The 18,928-nt window shown below is 39.4% G+C and overlaps 1 protein-coding gene across 3 annotated transcripts in view; it reads right to left on the reverse strand.

Moving 5' to 3' along the window:
* Window positions 1–18,928, reverse strand: part of naa25 (N-alpha-acetyltransferase 25, NatB auxiliary subunit) — a 93,345-nt gene that overhangs the window by 21,364 nt on the left and 53,053 nt on the right. For all 3 annotated transcript variants that reach the window (XM_043715557.1, XM_043715554.1, XM_043715555.1), the window contains 7 exons: window positions 15,810–16,017; window positions 13,339–13,428; window positions 8,787–8,967; window positions 7,862–7,961; window positions 6,508–6,659; window positions 5,516–5,641; window positions 2,941–3,184 (listed from right to left, as the gene is read on the reverse strand). In XM_043715557.1, the coding sequence (XP_043571492.1) occupies window positions 2,941–3,184; window positions 5,516–5,641; window positions 6,508–6,659; window positions 7,862–7,961; window positions 8,787–8,967; window positions 13,339–13,428; window positions 15,810–16,017 (1,101 nt within the window). The remainder of the gene's footprint in view (window positions 1–2,940; window positions 3,185–5,515; window positions 5,642–6,507; window positions 6,660–7,861; window positions 7,962–8,786; window positions 8,968–13,338; window positions 13,429–15,809; window positions 16,018–18,928) is intronic.

Raw genomic sequence — 18,928 nt, forward strand, 5'->3', positions numbered from 1 at the left:
TTATGTTTCAAAAAAAAATTGCACATTTTAAGGGCACAGCACTGTACACAATATATTCTATGATGTCTATAAAAAGGTCAAGTCTAACAGATGCAATTAGCACCCCATCAGCAGATACTATGTTAACAGCCAAGTGACAGAAGGTGCAGTTGATGCTGGTATCAAGTGGCATTTACACAGAACAACTTGCTCACGAATGTTAATTTTGGTTCTGCCAGAGTCACTCAGTTCCTGACCTCATCACAGCTCTGGCACATGGACCAAGGATTGGAACTCGAGTGATGATGCAAGAGCCTATTTATTAAGCGAATGCAAGTTCTGGAACCAAACTACTGTCTCCACATTTGCTGAGTTTCTATTAGACCACCACTCAGGCTCTAGAAGAGACAGTCTTTGGTAATGTGCAGTACTGTTTGTGACTCTCCTCAAGGGCATTTTGGGTGTATATTGGGTTTCAGTGATGGAGGCTGGCTATGCAGGGGATTGAATTGCCCTGAATCTGTTAGTTACACCACTCTCATGTTGGTAGTTGAAAGCCTGCTATTCATCAGATTGGATATGTCACAAAGGAATGGTTAGCAGTTTCCTGCATTTACTCATACATTGGTCAGATCAAGATGAGAGTGATTGTCCATGATATCAAGACAGCATTTGGCATTTGACAGAAACATTGAAGTTTAGATTAGATTAGAATCCCTACAGGGTGGAAGCAGGCCATTCAGCCCATCAAGTCCACACCAATCTTTTGAAGAGCATCCCACCTAGACCCAACCCTCTACCCTATCCCTGTAACCCTACAATTACCATGGCAAATCTAAACATTATTGGACTCTAGGGAAAATTTAGTATGGCCAATCCACCTAAAGTCCACATCTTTGGACGGTGGGAGGAAACCGGAGCACCCAGAGGAAACCCACACAGACATGGGGAGAATGTGCAAACTCCACACAGACAGTCCCCTGAGGCTGGAATCAAACCCAGCTCCCTTGCGCTGTGAGGCAGCAGTGCTAAGTACTGAGCCATTGTGCGTCCAAGTAATGGCAATCAAGAGAAAAACCCTACACCGATTAGAGTTATGCCTAACACAATTGAATACGGTTGTATTATTGAAAATCAATCATCTCAGTCCTAGAATATCACTTCAGGAATTTCTCAAGGCATTATCCAAGGCCCAGCAATCTTCAGTTGCTTTATCAGTGATTGTACAATCATCAATCTGATGAGGGAAAGGATACAGTACATTTACAAATCCTCAGATAACTGAGGTAGATTGTACCATTATGCAGCAAGACTTGGACAACATTCTAGTCTGAACTGATGAATGGCAAATAATATCCACTCCACATAAATGACAAGCAATGATAATCTCCAAGGAGAGATTTTACTTATTTACTCTAGACATTCAATGGCATTACTATTGCTGAATCTCCCAACATTAAAATGCACCTGCTGCCATTGACCAGAGGTAACTGGGTACTATCAATACTGTGATTGCATCAGCAGGTCAGAGGCTGGAAGTAACTTGCCTCCTGGCTCCCAAACATCTGTCCACTATTGACAAGCCCCAAGTCAGGTATTTGATGGATTACTAAGCACTGATTAGTGCCAATCTAATAAACCTCAAGAAGCTCAAGAACATATAGGACAAATGAGCTTGCTTGATTGGCATCCTAATCACCATGTTAAACATTAATTCTGTCCACATCAATGACAGTGGCACAACTTTGTATATCCACAAGATACACTGCAACAACTTGCTGAGTCTCCTTCCCAACTTGCAACCTCTAGCGCCTAGAAAAGAGGATAGGACAGCAGACATTTCGGAACATACTGATTGAAAGATCCCCTCTGAGCCACACACTCTCCTGACTTGGAACAATATCACCATCTCTCCAGTGTTACTGGGTAAAAAAAACTGGAACTCCTTATAACAGCACTGTGGTGCACCTACAACACGTGTTGTTGCTGCTCAAGTGACTACTCACTGTATTTTCAAGGGCAATAAGGTGTGGCAGAAAAAAACTGGCCTAGTCAGAGAAACCCAGTTGCCTGAACTAATACATGAAAGGAAATACAAATATCCTAATACTTGTGCAAACTTAGTGAGGGATAATTAATTTTTACATGCAAAGTTCTTGGTCACTGGCATTCCTGTTAAATTGGAAGGGCAGCAAGCAAGAGTGGTTATACAGTATTAGGCTGAGGTAGCTGCAGGTTTTCATCAAGGGTAAACAGTGCAATGGCAGCCCAGAACCTTAACAGTCAATAATTACTATGTCCAATATGGTTGCGGCCTGATATCCCCAAGTTTTCCCAACTCCAGATGCAGTTCTGACAATTAATAATAATTGACAAAAGCTCTGCGTGTTTTTTTGACCATGTTTATAGTGACTCTTATTGGGCTACATTACTCTGTACTTCCTTTGATTAATTCTGGCAGCACTCACTATGCTGATAAACTATTCAACTGCAGCACAAGTTGAAGGAGATAGTTCAGGAGAAAGAACACTGCCAATTATTCTTCTGGGCCAATAATGTACATTTAATGCAATCATCTGGATGAAATGACAAACTGGAACACAAGTTGGCTATTTAGCCACTTTAGTGATTTCACAAAATAACATATCTGTGGACTGACTTAATATCACTGCTTTTGCTATGCTGTAATATCTTTGATTAACCAAATTTAAAACTGAGACGGATATATTTAACAACTGATTCAACAACGACTGCTGTTTGCAGAAGAGAACTGCAAATTTCTATCACTCATAGCATAGACATGAGACTGAATACATGAACTTTCTGTTCTGTAAGATATTGATTTGTGTTCTTTTTAAATCAACTAAGCCAAATGGGGTGGGATCAAAAACATTGATCTTGTGTGCCGAGTTTTAACTTCTTTTCAAACCAAAACATATTTTCTTTTCTTATAGACTGTACCTTGGCTATTGGTTTGTCTTTTTTCTTCTCGGACTGCACCACACGTTCAAGCTGCTGAATTAAAGAGCGCAGTATCTCAATTTTAGAAGTGACACCATTTGTTGTCGTCTTTTCGGAATTTTTTGGCTCTACTGTATGGCTAACAGCAGAGAGTGCACAGACCAGACGCAGTGTCAATGAGCGAACTTGAAGCCATATTCTCTCCTCTTTCATTGACGATTTTCTTTCCCCTTCTGACAACTCCCTACCACAATTGAAAGGGAAAAAGTTACAATAGCACTTTTCAGGGCAAATTTAGTCATTGAATACCTACAGTGCAGAAAGAGGCCATTCCACCCATCAAGTCTGCACTGACCCTCCGAACAGCATCCTAGCCTATCCCCGCATTTTTACCATGGCTAATCCAACCAGCCTGCACATCCCTGTACACTATGGGGCCATTTAATGTGGTCAATCCACCTCAACTGCACATCTTTGGACGGTAGGAAAACAACCAGAGTGTTTGGCAGAAACCCATGCAGACAGGGGGGAGGACATGCAAACTCCACACAGCCACCGAAAGCTAAAATTCAACCTGGGTCCCTGGTGCTGAGAGGCAGCAGTGCTAACCATGCCGTTATGTAAAGAGTTTTCACTCATTAACTTACATAAATATGCTCACCTTTAAATGCACAATGATTCCTATTTGTGAGCCACAGAAGTTTTACAGCACAGAAAAGGAGACTCTGGCCCATCATGTCAACATCAAACGAACATCCATTCTAATCCCATTCTCTAGCATTTGTGTCTATAGCATTTCAAGTATTCATCAAAACATTTATTAAATATCTTTGAAGTTCCTGCCTCGACCATCCCTTTAGGCAACGAGTTCCATAATGATCTGGGTGAAATTTTGCTTCTGCAATGCTTCTGAACCTCCTTACCTTAAAACTCTGCCACCTGGTTATTGACCCTTCTACCAAAGGCAAATGTTTCTCCCTTTCTACCCTGTCTATCCCTCTCAGAACGGTGTTCCCTCAATCAGATCTCCATCCGGCCTTTTATGCTCCAAAAGGAACAACCCCACATTATCTAGTCCCCTTCATAGCCGAAGTATTCCCGCCCAGGCAACATTTTTGTGAATCTCTTCTGTACCCTCTCCAGTGCAATCACATCCTTTCTACAATGTGATGAGCAGAGCTAAAACACAGTCGTCCAGTTGTGGCCTAATTAATGTTAAATACAGCTCCATCATCTCCTTGCTTTTGTATTCACTGCCTTGTTACCTTCTCATGCCAGCTAGTTGTAATCTTACTGAACAAGGTGGCCAATTTAGTTATAATTCGTGATAGTTCAGGAGCACTTTTGTGTTGTGACCACACCAATGAGGAATTGTTTTGAGATTTGTGCAATAGATCTATGATCTCTACGACCTATTACATAAATTAATTGCATACAGGAACCCTTGTCATTAAAATGGGAAGTGACAGCTCATCCATCAGATTTGGATTTGCATCTAAATCTCATGGGTGAAAAGCAAGTGTCTAACTCTCTGCACTGTAGAATTTTAAATATTCTATATCAGAACATATACAAATACTTTGATTATAAAATTCAGCATCAAAATGGCAGTGAGAGAATGAGAGGGAAGAGAGGAAAGGGGAACATGAATTAAAACAAACAAGCTTTTGAAAATAAGGTAGGAGATGCTGAGTCAAAAGTATTTTTCTAGGAATTTCTAGAGATCAGGGCACAGTGACTGGAGGAATGAGAGGGAAGAGAGGAAAGGGGAACATGAATTAAAACAAACAAGCTGATGGTAAGTAAAAGACACACATAAGAAAGCCTTTTGAAAATAAGGTAGGAGATGCTGAGTCAAAAGTATTTTTCTAGGAATTTCTAGAGATCAGGGCACAGTGACTGGAGGAATGGCCACCAATGACAGAACAGAAGAAACAGCGAGAAATATTCCAGTACCTGAGCAGCAGGGGACAAGCAGAGTGACAAAGATGGCGAACAAAGATAATTGGGGAAAGGTTATGATTCAAGTGTGTAATTAATTAATTGATCTGTTTGAGTTCATTGGAAATGATCGGAAGAGTGCAAAACTCTTGTATGTGCGAGAGAAATTTGTGCTATATTGTGAAGTGTGCTATATTGTGAAGTCTGCAAGGCTAAAGAACACCTCAAAGCTTGATATCTTTGATGTTAAGAACATTAGAGACATGGCAGATGTGGTTGGATTTGGGAGGTTTTGGTGATAAATGAATTAGAAAAGGTCTATGAACACTGATAGGCTGTTTTTATCAATGTTGTGGACAAGCCTCTTCTGCAAAAGAATGGACGTCATCCAGGATGTGCCAGGTAAAGGACAGTAATACTAGAATAATATTACTACATAAATATATCACATCTTGTTAGAGAAGAATTTAAAACAATGAAAAGACAATCATTTACTACTAGATTTTCATCTCTGGAATTTGAAACATTCATCTGCTTCAATTGTCCATAAAGGTTATCCATTAGTTATGCTTGCCTTTTATTGTCATTTCCTCACCATCATATAACTAAAATTGCATTTTACAAAATTATTTACCTGCCCTTTGGATCCCAGCTAATACTAACAGCCAGATCCCGGTTATCCCGTAGATTGTCCCATGGAATATCATCCTCTTCTGGACATATACCCATTGCTTTTATACTTTCTTCCAGGCTGTTTGTTCTAGAAGGGGAAATAAGAAGATATGTAAAATATAAAGAGCTAACGTGCAACTGTGGGTTGTCCCCACTTGAAAGACAAAGGCTAACATGAATCTATTAAAGTAAATAGCCTACAGTCAGTTCTTCTATAATGAGATGGTTGCATTCTTGTGCAACCCCACATTACAGAAAAATCGCACTTTCGATACAGCACTTAAAAGTATTTGTGCTGTATTCACATCACAGCCAACACACATTTCAAAAGTTTGCACTGCAGAAACAACATCCCCAATTCGTTAATCGTTACAGCAGATTTGCATCGGTGATACGCATATTATAACAGCACGATCTATACTTGAATATTGTAATTTCTATGTGTGGCTCAAAACATTAAGTTTCAGAAACTACTGCATTACCAATCTCCCTGTTTCCCCATTTTAACACAGAATAACAGGAAGAGATGAAGTTAAAGTCAGAAATTAAGTCAAGGTACCAACTTTATAAAGCAGGCAAACAAAACAAAAATTCAAATATTAGATCCTATTCCAATCATTACCCTCTGCTGTTACATGTGGATTATGAAGATTACCAAGGAAAAATATTCAGCTACAGTACAAATTAATGCAAGGCCATTGGACATCAATGCGTTCCTACTACATAAGTACTGCATTCAAAAATACAGTGCATTGAATGGGCAAGTATATACGTTCATATGAAGACAGGATAGAAAAAGATTTTATCAAAAGCAAGACGAAATGCATCTTACAAATAAAATAAAAAAGCCCCAGCCATTTATTTCATATTAAAGCATTGACTAAACAGCTTAAGATATCAACTACCAAAACAAGTTAGGTAGTAAACAGAACTGTCTGGTATTGCCACACATACATGTTTGCTTCGAGGAAGAGATCTAACAGCATACGTTCAATGCGAACTTGTGCGAAATGCAGAGAATTATTCAGCCTGTTCCTGAAGGCAATGAATTCTGGGATTTTCTCAAATGCACCATATTTGTATGCCTGAATTATGTATTCAGAGGTCTGAAAAATCAAGTAAAACATCACATTCAAAAGGATTTTTATGACAAGAATGACAAAAAAAAATGTTTCTTGAAAACTTAAGTAAGACTTCATTGAACAGAGAAAATCCAGTTTCTCCTCAAAGTAATGACTCTTACTAGGGTACGATTGGTACCATATCTCATGTGATATGTTGGATGTTACCTAATTGAGATCACAATCCTGTCTTGTTGACATTTACATCTTTGTAATTACCAGAAGGTTATCACTGAGACATCAGATTCAGGAATCTTAAAAAAAAGTTTACATCTCCAGTTCAGAAGCACAGAGGACAACTGCTTCATTCCCACTGTCGATCTGTCTGAGACCAAGCAACCCAGTGTAAACTGGGAGCTGAGTGAAGGGAATAACGCTAACCAGAATGGTTTTAGGCTCAATTCTTGGTCTAGCTAGGTTAGGTGACTGCAGCAAGAAGCAAGACGGAGATACAATTGACTTGTGAAATTTTTGTTTGAATTTCGGATAATCTGTTTCTGCGTGGTAATTCAGTCATTTCTGGTACAGTATGCGGATGCAACAGATTTCCGCTGATACTACATGCCGAAGGCAACAAGTCTTTCAAAACCTCTCCTTGGTGGCCATCAGCAGAATCATATCGTATCACAATTTGCAACTTTTGGGAGAAGAGGAGATGGAGAAACATTTCACAATTTCATTTAAAAAACAAAACATTGCCTAAAACTACTGTGCTGTTTTAAGGTGGTGGTACTACATTGCTTTAATAACAAAAACCAAAGGGAAAGAGTGCACTGCAGCCTAAAACAATAATTTCAGGAATTGAGGTGGTTCCATAAATCAGAAAATCAAAATTCAGTTTGATAAAACCAAAAACATCTTACATTTTCAATCAAATTTTGTATGCTGTAAAATATATCCCTACGCCAGTACTGCCAAAACCTGGGAACTCACCTTTTTTGATGTGGTCCTTAACCAGAATTTGGAAAATGGACAATCAATAATGGTTACAAGGAATTTAAATTATGGCTAAATTCACAAAATTGCATTTTTACAAAAAGTGTTCTCATACAAATGGAATCCACTTGCTGCAATCATTAATTCTGCATGGGGTTAGGTGGGAAGAATTTGAAAACAGCAATGGCTAATGCTGACAGATTGCTCTTTCAATGCAATCTATTCAAAGTCGAGATTTGTACCACACTTACATCTTTCTGGTTGGAGTGGAAAAACCTGAGTGTGAAGTTACATGCTTGAGAAGCAGCAGCAAGGTGGCCCAGCGGCTCCGCATAACGAGTCAGCAGATATCTGCCAGCCAAGCATAACAGTATCAGTCACTAATTCTTGCAAGACAACATCACTTTAAAGACAGTTATTCTACATTTCAATATGCTTGCACTAATTTTGTCATAGTTGCTTATATTTATGAATATTAAAATATCTTTGAATTTCCTTGGCACAAATTCCTCTCAACTGCCAAACATTTTGTCAAAATTCTGCTTAAAGTGTATTGACACCGTAAATAATAAGCATCAATCAGTGCTCTTTGGATTTAAATTAATGTCATAATTCAAGACCGATGTAATTCAATGTTATTTGTACACAAGTACTAACAGCAGAGATATACTTGTACGATCAAGGTTAAGACTTGGAATTGATCTACTGATTTATTGTTAATCCAGAGAATCCTTTATCATGGTTGATAACAGCAGTTCTATTACGCTTGGTTTTATTCGGAAGGTCGTGTTATTATTAGAAAATGGAAATCAGTTTACATTGAACACAGACTAGAAAAAGAGCAAAACCCCAACAATGTGATTTGACTCCTATCCTCAGAACACCACCAATGTTACATTCCTTGTTTACCACACTGCACCTCTTTTTGGATTGTTAGATTTTCAAATATATATTAATTTATGCCAAGAGCCTGCATGCAGATTGGGAGAACAGTAATCTCTTAGTTTCACAAAAATCTAATGTTTTTCCTAAGTGCTCTTGTTTTTTATTCTTCTTTCCAAAACACAACACTAACTAGAGGCATAGTTAGGTGGCTTCATCTTTCAAAGTTAAGGAAATAAAAGAAGGCACATCAGGACACTGATATAATTTACTAGCTATAAAATCGGCACCCACCCAATTGTATCATGTTGCACATGCTTGGCATCAAGACTGGTGTATAAGTCTACAACTGGCTCAAAAGCTCCCAGCAGACAATAAATTCGAATGAGTAGCAGCTTGAATTGAGCACTTGAGGGGCTGTTAGAGAGGCTCTCCTCCAGCAGTGCTAGGGATCGCCACAGTGGCCATTCCTCACCTGCAAGAAGATTAGTACACAAAAGTATTAAGCAAAAATACCATCAATAACAGATATGCAACAGTGAATAATAAGTGTTTAAAGCCATTTTATCAGATGACTTGTCCAAAATCATTGCGGTGAGAGTTTCTTTTCAACATCTTTACAATTTACTTCTCCTCCCAAAAAAACATTCAAAATGTTTACATGCTGTACTCATCAAATCTGATCACTCATTAGACAAATACTTCATTGCACAGAAAGTAGTCTTCATGGTATTTATCAAATAAAATCTTTTTTGCATAATTTGAGGACTATAATCCCTACTTTTTTTCCCCACTCTGAACATGTCTTGTCAGATGGTACATCCCACAGTTGAATAGATAATGCCTTTGGGACAGTGATCTGACACCACTCTAAACATATTAGTGTATTTTAAATTTTAGAAGGAAGAAGTAGTTGACATACTTGTGTCAGTTAGTTGAATTGAAGACTCATGCACCATCTCGAAGACTAATTCTTTCTTTACTAAATACTCAGAAATATGGAAGACCTCACATCTTCTCCTTTCATTCTTCTTATAAGGTTCAAATTGTTAAACTACTGTCAAATTGTTAAACTATTACTAGATTACTATTATTCAACTTACCTCATCACACTTCACAATCTTTACGATGCCCTGCAGTATATGATTTGGCCTTTCAAATCTGTTTCTCAAAAAACCTTATTTTACAGTTTGCTTATGCTGTGTGAAAGCTACTCATCTCCACTTGCCTTCTCCTCATACTGAAGTAAAGGATATTATCAAAACAGGAAAAAACAAATGGATGATGAGTACTGAATCAGTGTTTTTTCAGTGCTTTGAAAACTGATGCAGTGCAAGCCCAGCAACTTTAGTTTTTTCAACTAAGTTAGCAAAAAACAGGAATTATTAGCATTTTGTGGCCATGTTTAACTAGTTTGAAACACAGCAATTAAAACAAAGTTCTGGAAAATCCAATATCAGTTTTGAAACTTTAACTCTAATTTATCTCTCCACAGATGCTGGTCACTGAAGGGAGTATGAACAGCTGGGAGCTAAATTAGAAATCAGAACCAAAAAGGTAACAACCTCTGGAATATACCTGAACTGTAATTGGCACAGTGTCAATAAGATAAAGCAGATACATGTGCGGCTCAAACATTGGTGGGGGAGAAATGGACTTGAATTCATGAGACAGTGGCATGAGTATAGGGGAAGAAACGACCTGTTCCAAAGGGAAGGTCTTAATCTGAAACATGCTGGGACCAGAGACTTTGCAAATCGCACAGCTAGGGCTGTAGACAGGGTTTAAACTAAATTTGGGGAGGGGGTGGGGGGGTGGGATTCCTTAGTTGCAAGTGAAATTAGAAAACATGAATTACAGGAGGAGCTAAGAGTGCAAACCTCAGGAGAGATTAATAAGATCTCCAACACAGACACAAAAAGGACAGAGTGTATGGAAAGAGTTAGCAATCAAACTTCAAGCGTGCTAAACAAACGAATGACAATAAGAGAGACAGTTAATACAGACTGAAGGTGTTATATCTGAATGCACACAGTATAAGGTAAATATGCTTGCGGCACAAATTGAAATTAACAGGTATTTTGTATTGGGCATCACTGGCTCAAGGGGATAAGGAATGGAAGCTGAATATTAAAGAATATACATCCTATTAAAAAGATAGGCAGGTGGGTAGAGGGGGTGGGGTTGTCTTGTTAGTAAGAAATGAAATTAAATCAATAGTAAGAAATGATGTAGGGTCAGATGGTAGAGAATCTGTGTGGGTAGAATGGAGGAGCTGCAAATGATATTAAAAAAATCATAGTTGAATTTATGTACAGGCTTCGAAACAGTAGTCAGGAGCTGGGGTGCAAGATATACAAGGAGATACAGAAGGTGTGTAGGAAAGAAAAAGTTACGGTGATCATGGGGGATTTCAATACACTGGTGGATTGGGAAACTGAGGATGGTCGTGGATTGCAAAAGGAATTTGTGGAATGTCTACAAGATGGCTTTTTGGAACAACTTGTGGTGGAGCCCACAAGGGAACAGGCAAGACTGGATTTAGTGTTGTGCAATGAGGCAGACTTGAAAAGGGAGCTTAAGGTGAAGGAACCCTTAGGAGGCAGTGACCATAATATGATTGAATTTACTCTGCAATTTGAGAGGGAGAAGACAGAATCTGAGGTAAGTGTATTAAAGCTGAATAAAGGCAATGACAGAGGCATGAAGGTGGAGCAGGGTTGAACTAACTGGGAGAGGAGCCTATCAGTAAAGACAGTGGAACAGCAATGGCAGGAGTTTCTGGAAGTAATTCAAGAGACACAGCTGAGATTCATCCTGACGAGAAATAAGCATAGTACAGGGATGATGAGGCAGGATGAGCCATGGCTGACTAGGAAAGTCAGAGATAGCATAAAAGCAAAAGAGAAAGCATTTAGTGTGGCAAAGGGTAGTGGTAAACCAGAGGTTTGGGAAACTTACAAAGACCAACAGAGGGCAACAAAATAATAAATAGAGAGAGAGAAGATTAAATGAGTGTAAGCTAGCCAGTAATGTAAAGAAAGACTGTAAGAATTTCTTTAGATATTTAAAGAGCAAAAGAAAGGCAAAAGTGGAAAATTACGCTGGAGAGATAGTACCGGAGAACAAGGAAACGGCTGAGGAACTGAATAATTACTTCGTATAAGTCTTCACAGTGGAAGACATGCATAATATCCCAAAAATTCAAGAGAGTGAGAGTGCTGAGCTGAGTATAGTGGCCCTCATCAAGGAGAAGGTGCTCGAAAAAACTGAATGGCATGAATGGATAAATCACCTAGATCAAATGGACTACACCCCAGAGTTCTATAGGAGAGAGCTGAAGAGATAGTTGAGGTGCTCGTGGTGATCTGTCAGGAATCACTAGAATTAGGGAGGGTCCCATAGCACTGGAAAATCACTAACGTGACACCCCTATTTAAAAAGGGAGGAGGGCAAAAGACGGAAAATTACAAATCAATTAGCCTAACCTCAGGCATGGGTAAGATCTTGGAATTCATTGTGAAGGATGAGATTTCTGAATATTTGGAAGTATATGGTAAAATAGGGCAAAGGCAGCATGGCGTCATCGGGGGGGGGGGGCACACCTGCCAAATCTGCTAGAATTCTTTCAGGAAGTAACGAGCAGGTTAGACCAGAGAAAGGAATACCAAGCTTGGCTGTCTGGTAGAAAGCAGAGAGTGGGGATGAAATAAGTCTTTCTGAGGATGGCAGCCAGTGACAAGTAGTGCTCCACAAGGCTCAGCGCTGGGACCACAACTTTTCACTTTATACCCTAACGATCTAAATGAAGGAACTGAGGGCATTCTGGCTAAGTTTGCAGACAAAAGCAAGATAGGTAAAGGGACAGGTAGCAATGAGGAGGCGGGAGAGGGGGCTGCAGAAGGATTTGGACAGGTTAGGAGAGCAGGCAAAGAAGTGGCAGATGGCATACAAAGTGGCAAAGTGAGAGGTCAGGCTCTTTGGTAGGAAGAATAGAGGCATGGATTATTTTCTAAATGGAGAGAATATTCAGAAGTCTGAACTGCAAAGAGACTTGGGAGTTCTAGTCCAGGAGTCTCTCAAGGTAAACTTGCAGATTCAGTCAGTCAGTAGTTAGGAAGATAAATGCAATGATGGTATTTATTTTAAGAGGACTTGAATATAATGCTCGATAAGGCTCTAGTCAGACCACATTTGGGATACTGTGCACAGTCTTGGGTCCCATATCTCAGGAAGGATGTACTGGTCCTGACGCGTGTTCAGAGGAGGTTCACGAGAATGGTCTCAGGGATTAAAAGCTTAATGTATGAAGAACATTTGAAGACTCAGTTTAAACTCGATGGAGTTGAGAAGGAGGAGGGAGATCTAATTGAAATATACTGAACACTGAATGGCCTGAACAGAGTATATGTTGAGAAGATGTTTCCATTGGCAGGAAAGACTAGGACCCGAGGGTACAATCTTAGAGTAAAGGGAAGACCTTTTAGAACAGAGATAAGGAGAAACTTCTTCAGCCAGAGAGTGGTGAATCTACGAATTCATTGCCACAGAAAGCTGTGGAGGCCAGCTCACTGAGTATATTTAAGACTGAGACAGATAATTCTTGATCAAGGGATCAAGGGTTACAGGGAGAAAGCTGGAGACTTGGAGTTGAGAAACTTAGTCACAACTGAATGGCGGAGCAGACTCGATGGGCTGAATGGCCTCATTTCTGCTCCTATGTCTTATGCTGTTTTTATCTGAGTCTTCCAGTATTTGGCTTCTGTTTCAAATACAGAAGTCTTATTTTCCTGGGAATATGTACTTTCTCGTGTTACAGGTTAAGATTCAAGCGGAAACCACTGACCTGATTGTCGCCAGATGTCGAGAAGCTGGTGCACAGCAAGGAGACAGTAATTATCAGAGAATTGCAGTTCTGTTTTCAAACACGATGTTCCTAATAAACATAATCAGAACAAGGTTTTAAAAAGTACTTCAAAAAATACTGCACAACATACTGACTTAAGAGTAGGCCAGAGGCAGGTTTGCTGCAGCTATATTCGTGCATGTATACATTTGAAATGAAAATGAGTGTTGTTTCATCTTGAATTAATACAAAAAAAACCTGTTAAATACAGAGAAAGGAATACTGGCTCAGATTAAGTTGTGAAAACACGAGAGAGATACTGACCGTTATTCAGGTGTAAATTCATGAAAGAAGCTTCAGGTGAGAGGATGCACTGTCAAATTCAAATATAACATCTTTCCTGTCTGAGCTGAGTTGTCCTTCGCTCATGATGAAATACTATCTTGCTATCTCGTTCAACACAGAAATGACTTGAATGATGCTGAAGTTCTGCTTTGTGGAGCAGAAATAATCACAGAATCTTGCAGCAAGAAAGGCCATTCTGCCCATTGTATCTGATATTTGAAAGAGCTTCCCAAATTAACCCCATGATGCAGCCTTTTGCTCATTATTCTATAAATTAGCTCTCAACAATCCATGTCCATGATATGAATTAAACTTAACAGTGGTAGTTGAATCTTGTTCATTTCAGTTTAAGTACCTTTTTCATGATGTGTTGTGTTGTGTTAAGAGATAATTATTGAGAATTAACCTTTTGGACACTAAAAGGAAACATAATAATAAGTACATCAATTCTTTGGAATTTAACTGATCATGAAAACATGAAACATTTTTCACTTTATTTTTGTTTTGACTACAAACACAATTTTTTCTATTTCACTTCTGTAGCTGATTTGACAATGAATTCACCTACGGTAATTTATGCTTCCTTCTGAGCCCTTCTGTTAATACTTCAATCAGATTGGTCTATTTATGCAAGTTCCAAGTGCCTGGTTTTCCGAAGTAAAACCATTAGCTTGGACATTCCACAACTTGCCATGTGAAAAAATTACAGCCCAAAATGTGCAAGGGCTAATCTAACAATAGCAGGCATTTAGCAACGCCAGCTACAACAAAATGTGGCCCAATGTTAGTGTTTCAAAAAGGTGTGCAGCATAAAGCTATCCTCAATGCACACTAAGAATTATTCACCAGTTCTAGCAAATGTTCAATCAGTAACAGAAAGGCACAATTGAACCACACGGACTAGAAAGATTCCAATTTTGATTCCTAGGCCATGCTCAGTTAACTGGTGGTAGAGGCATTATAATTGTAGCCAGTTCACCAGGACCCAGAGAGAAAAGTATGCTGAATTTCCATTTGAACACTTACAATCAATATCTGTTAGAGAGTGATGTATGAACATGAGATAATGGCAGGATAGGGATATCATTTTCAAATCAAATAGTCAAACATGCCAAATCTAAATTCAACAAGAGAGTCGTCGCTTGCAAACATTTCGTGGGCTCATGATGTGTACGCAACTATATTCAGTGCAGTGTAGATCTTCAGGTTAAAAAATATACTCGAAATATAAAATGCAGGTTCTTTCTCAGACAACTGACAAAAGTTGTAAGTTAACACAGCAAGTCTAATAGTTGGGAGTGAAATTTTGGGACTGAGATACGAATCATTATTTTGAAATTTCTTTCAGGCTGACTGAGATCACAGTTAAAACTGTTTTCCAATTCGAAAATGCTTCAGTTATTCTCAAAGATTGCTTATATTGTTTAAAATAAAAGATCTATTTCACGTTCATCGTGCATTTAATTTCTTGCTCTATCAATGACAATAAGTATAAATATATGCAGATTTGATAAGATTAGTTTGAGTTTTAAAAATGGATTTCATTGATTTCATTATTGTATCAGGAGATGCAATAGGGAGCAACCAATGACCATTATCAATTATGTGGAGGAGAGGCAAGTAAGAGATCAAGTTGTTATCACAACAATATACTTGAAAACAGGATACTGAAACAACCCTAAAACTTTGCAATTAATTTTATTCATATACGAGAGCAAGAGGAGTAGTAAATGGTAGCCTAGCTTCTCACTGAGTGACTGGCTAGCCTGGTTTCCTGGCAGTACTTGAATGATGAGACACACAAAAAGCAAGACTCTGCCGATTTGGTACTGGATTATTCTGTAAGTGAATGATTGAATGGACAGAGGTCTTTTTTCAGACAAGAGCATAAGACAAAAATACTCCAGGCTGATAATTTATACTGTTTTAGTTGGTTAAATATGAGCATTATCAATGATAGGCCTCTAAATCTAGGTCTTTGATTACACATCAGGAGGAGACAATTAACTTGTTAAAAAATTGCTGTCTACAATCGATAAAAGGGAGAGCAAACACCTCAAAATCTTTCAAGAGAAAATATTAGGTTGCAGCATGTGCTGGTGGGACAAAAAGTGAAATTAACTTACCGAACTTTAAGGCATGTTTGTATCTCTGCATCAGCTCTTGAATAAGTCTGAGCTTCTGTGTCTGGTCCATGGTCTCATGAAGGCCTAATAATCGAGCAAATTGAACAACAAACATGTGTCTTTGCATGGCTTTGACATCACCTGGCAATGCAAGATCACTCTCTGTTGATATTGAAAGAGGTACTACCTCCATCAATTTGTTGATAAACTGCAAAGAAAGCAAGAACAGCAATTTTCACACTTAAAATATACAATCAATAAACATACCAAATCTATAATCTGTCACAAATACCATCTTCTTTGTGATTTTCCAGATAACTTTGATCCAACCTCGAGATAGCTCACTTCCATGTCCTTCCCAAGAGCCGCAAAGAGCAATGGCTTCGGAGATTCATCATTTCAGTCTGCTCTTTTCCATGTAATAGATTTCTTCCTATCACAGCCCTATTTTTAATCTCTTGTCCAATCTCTTCTAACCGACATCCACAATTCTTCTTGTTTCCTCTGCTAGGCTTTCACCCACTCATCACTATGGACAACCAATCTCAATATCTGCATCTCCTACAGCCCAATAGCTCCATTCTTCCTCGAGTAAAAATGCAACCAGACCCAGTTACTACCACTGGTCTGCTGGCTAAACCTGTTCTCCTTCTGAACAGTTTGTCCTTTGACTCCAGTCACATCCCTGATATAAAGTGTGCTGCCATTTGGGGCTCAGCCATGCATGTGGCGTATTATATAGATTTGTTGTATAGAATCCCTACAGTATGAAAACAGGCCTTTTGGCCCAACAAGTCCACACCAACCCCCCCCCAACAGTAACTCACCCAGCCCCATTCCCCTACATTTACCCCAGACTAATACACCTAACCTACACATCCCTGAGCACTATGGGCAATTTAGCAGAGCGAATTCACCTAACCTGCACACCTTTGGTTTGTGGGAGCAAACCAGAGCACCCAGAGGAAACCCACGCAGACACAGGGAGATTGTGCAAACTCCACACACACAGTCGCCCGATGCAGGAATTGAACCCAGGTCTGGGCAATTTAGCAGAGCGAATTCACCTAACCTGCACATCTTTGGTTTGTGGGAGCAAACCAGAGCACCCAGAGGAAACCCACGCAGACACGGGGAGATTGTGCAAACTCCACACACACAGTCGCCCGATGCAGGAATTGAACCCAGGTCCCTGGTGCTGTGAGGCAAATGCTAACCACTGAGCCGCTGTGCGGCTTATTAGAAGAGATTGAATAGACTGGCACTATACTAATTGGAATTCAGAAGAATTTGGGGGGTGGGTGAGATCTTAGAGAAACATATACAATTATGAAGGGAATAGATAAGAGAGAAGCATAGAGGTTGTTTCCACTGGCTGATGAATCTAGAACTAGGGGATACAGCCTCAAAATAAGGGGGAACAGATTTAGGACTAAGTTCGGGGGAACTTGTTCACCTAAAGGGTTGTGAATCTGTGGAATTCCCTGCCCATTGAAGCAGTTAAGGCTATCTTGTTGATTGTTTTTAAGGAAAAGATAGATAATCTCTTTACTGTTCAAAAGTGTAAGGAATATGGTAAGCAGGCAGGTAAGTGGAGCCGAGTCCATGAAAAGATCAGCCATGAACAGGCTTGACAGGCCAGACGGCTTACTCCTGCTCCATTTCTTATGTCTCTTTTGGAAGATTCTATATTCTCGTCTTATATGGGACTTCTCTCTCAACCTGGATTGCATTGGTGCCGCTTGAACAGGGAAATGCCAACAACTCTCCTTCCAAATTTCCTCTTTTCCCATGCCTTCACATCTGGCTTTTCCCATCTTCTACTTCTGACTCCATTCTAGCTACAGACAATCAACCAACACTAAGCCCAACAACTACCTTGAATACACTTTTTTCCACCCTGCTTCTTGTAGAAATTCTACTCCATTTCCCATTAGCCGTCAAATCTATTTTAACAATGTCATCTTCCACACCAGTGCTTCAGACATTTCCTTCCTTCTTTGGTCAATCAAGAATTTTCTGCCACGAAACAGAAGATCCACCACTGTGTTCATTACACTTCATACCCTTGGCTCTAAACCGTGCCCATCATTCTCAGAATAGTGATAGGCTTCCCCTTGTCACCAACATTTGTCCAACCATGGATCGGATCATACTCGAACCTTTTTACCATCCCTAAAAATGGTAGCATCGCCAAATAAGCATCCCTTCCTGCACTGAAAGAACTACTCATTCTCCAAGCCCCTGGTGTACTCCTGAATCACTCTGATTCTCTTTTCTGTGCAGCATACCATACAAGCATAGAAAGTGCAGCAACAGCTCTTTTATCTTCTGTTCTGTACCCAAAACACCCTTTCCAGGCAAAACAGTAATATATATGCACTTCTTCTAATTTGGTATATGGTACTTATTATTTATAATGTAGTCATCTCTATGTTGGAAAGCCCAAATACAGATCAGGTCATGGTAGAACACTGTGTTCAGTTTTCAAGTGTGCTCCTAAGCTTCCTGTTGCTTCTCATTTTAAGTCTCAATCTTGTTGCTACCCTTAACTTTTCTGTCCTCAACCCCCTACATTATTCCAATGATAATCAAGATAAGCTTGAGAAATAGCACCTCAACAATGATCAGGCACCACCACGTTTCAGACTCGGTGAATTCAACAAATTCAGATCATAACTTCGGATTCTTTTCTTTTTGAATGGCAGCTGTTACAGATGACTTGTTGTTTCCTCACCTGTCCTCATAATATCTCCATTTGACTTGCGCTATTTTCCTTTTTGTTATTTAATTCTTTTTCCAGCCTATCACAGACCTTTCCTTTGCTTCCTTTCCTCTACACTCCACTTCCCCTGTTGCCTGACTTGGTTAAAATCCTGTTCAGTCTCTCAATTTTTCTCCACTTCCAACAAAAGGACATTGATTTGAAATGTTAACTGTCTCTCTCCACAGATGATGAATACTTGACTCGAATGGTTTCAGTATTTTGTTTTTTCAGATTTCCAGCATGTTGCAAACTAAAGCTGATTATCAATCACACCAAGTGGCAGATATTCAAATTTCCACGATCCATGATGACATAGGTCACTTTCTAACAGGATGGGAAAAAACAAAGGGCC

The sequence above is a fragment of the Chiloscyllium plagiosum genome, chromosome 25 (assembly GCF_004010195.1).
Source record: "Chiloscyllium plagiosum isolate BGI_BamShark_2017 chromosome 25, ASM401019v2, whole genome shotgun sequence".
Taxonomy (NCBI): Eukaryota; Metazoa; Chordata; class Chondrichthyes; order Orectolobiformes; family Hemiscylliidae; genus Chiloscyllium; species Chiloscyllium plagiosum.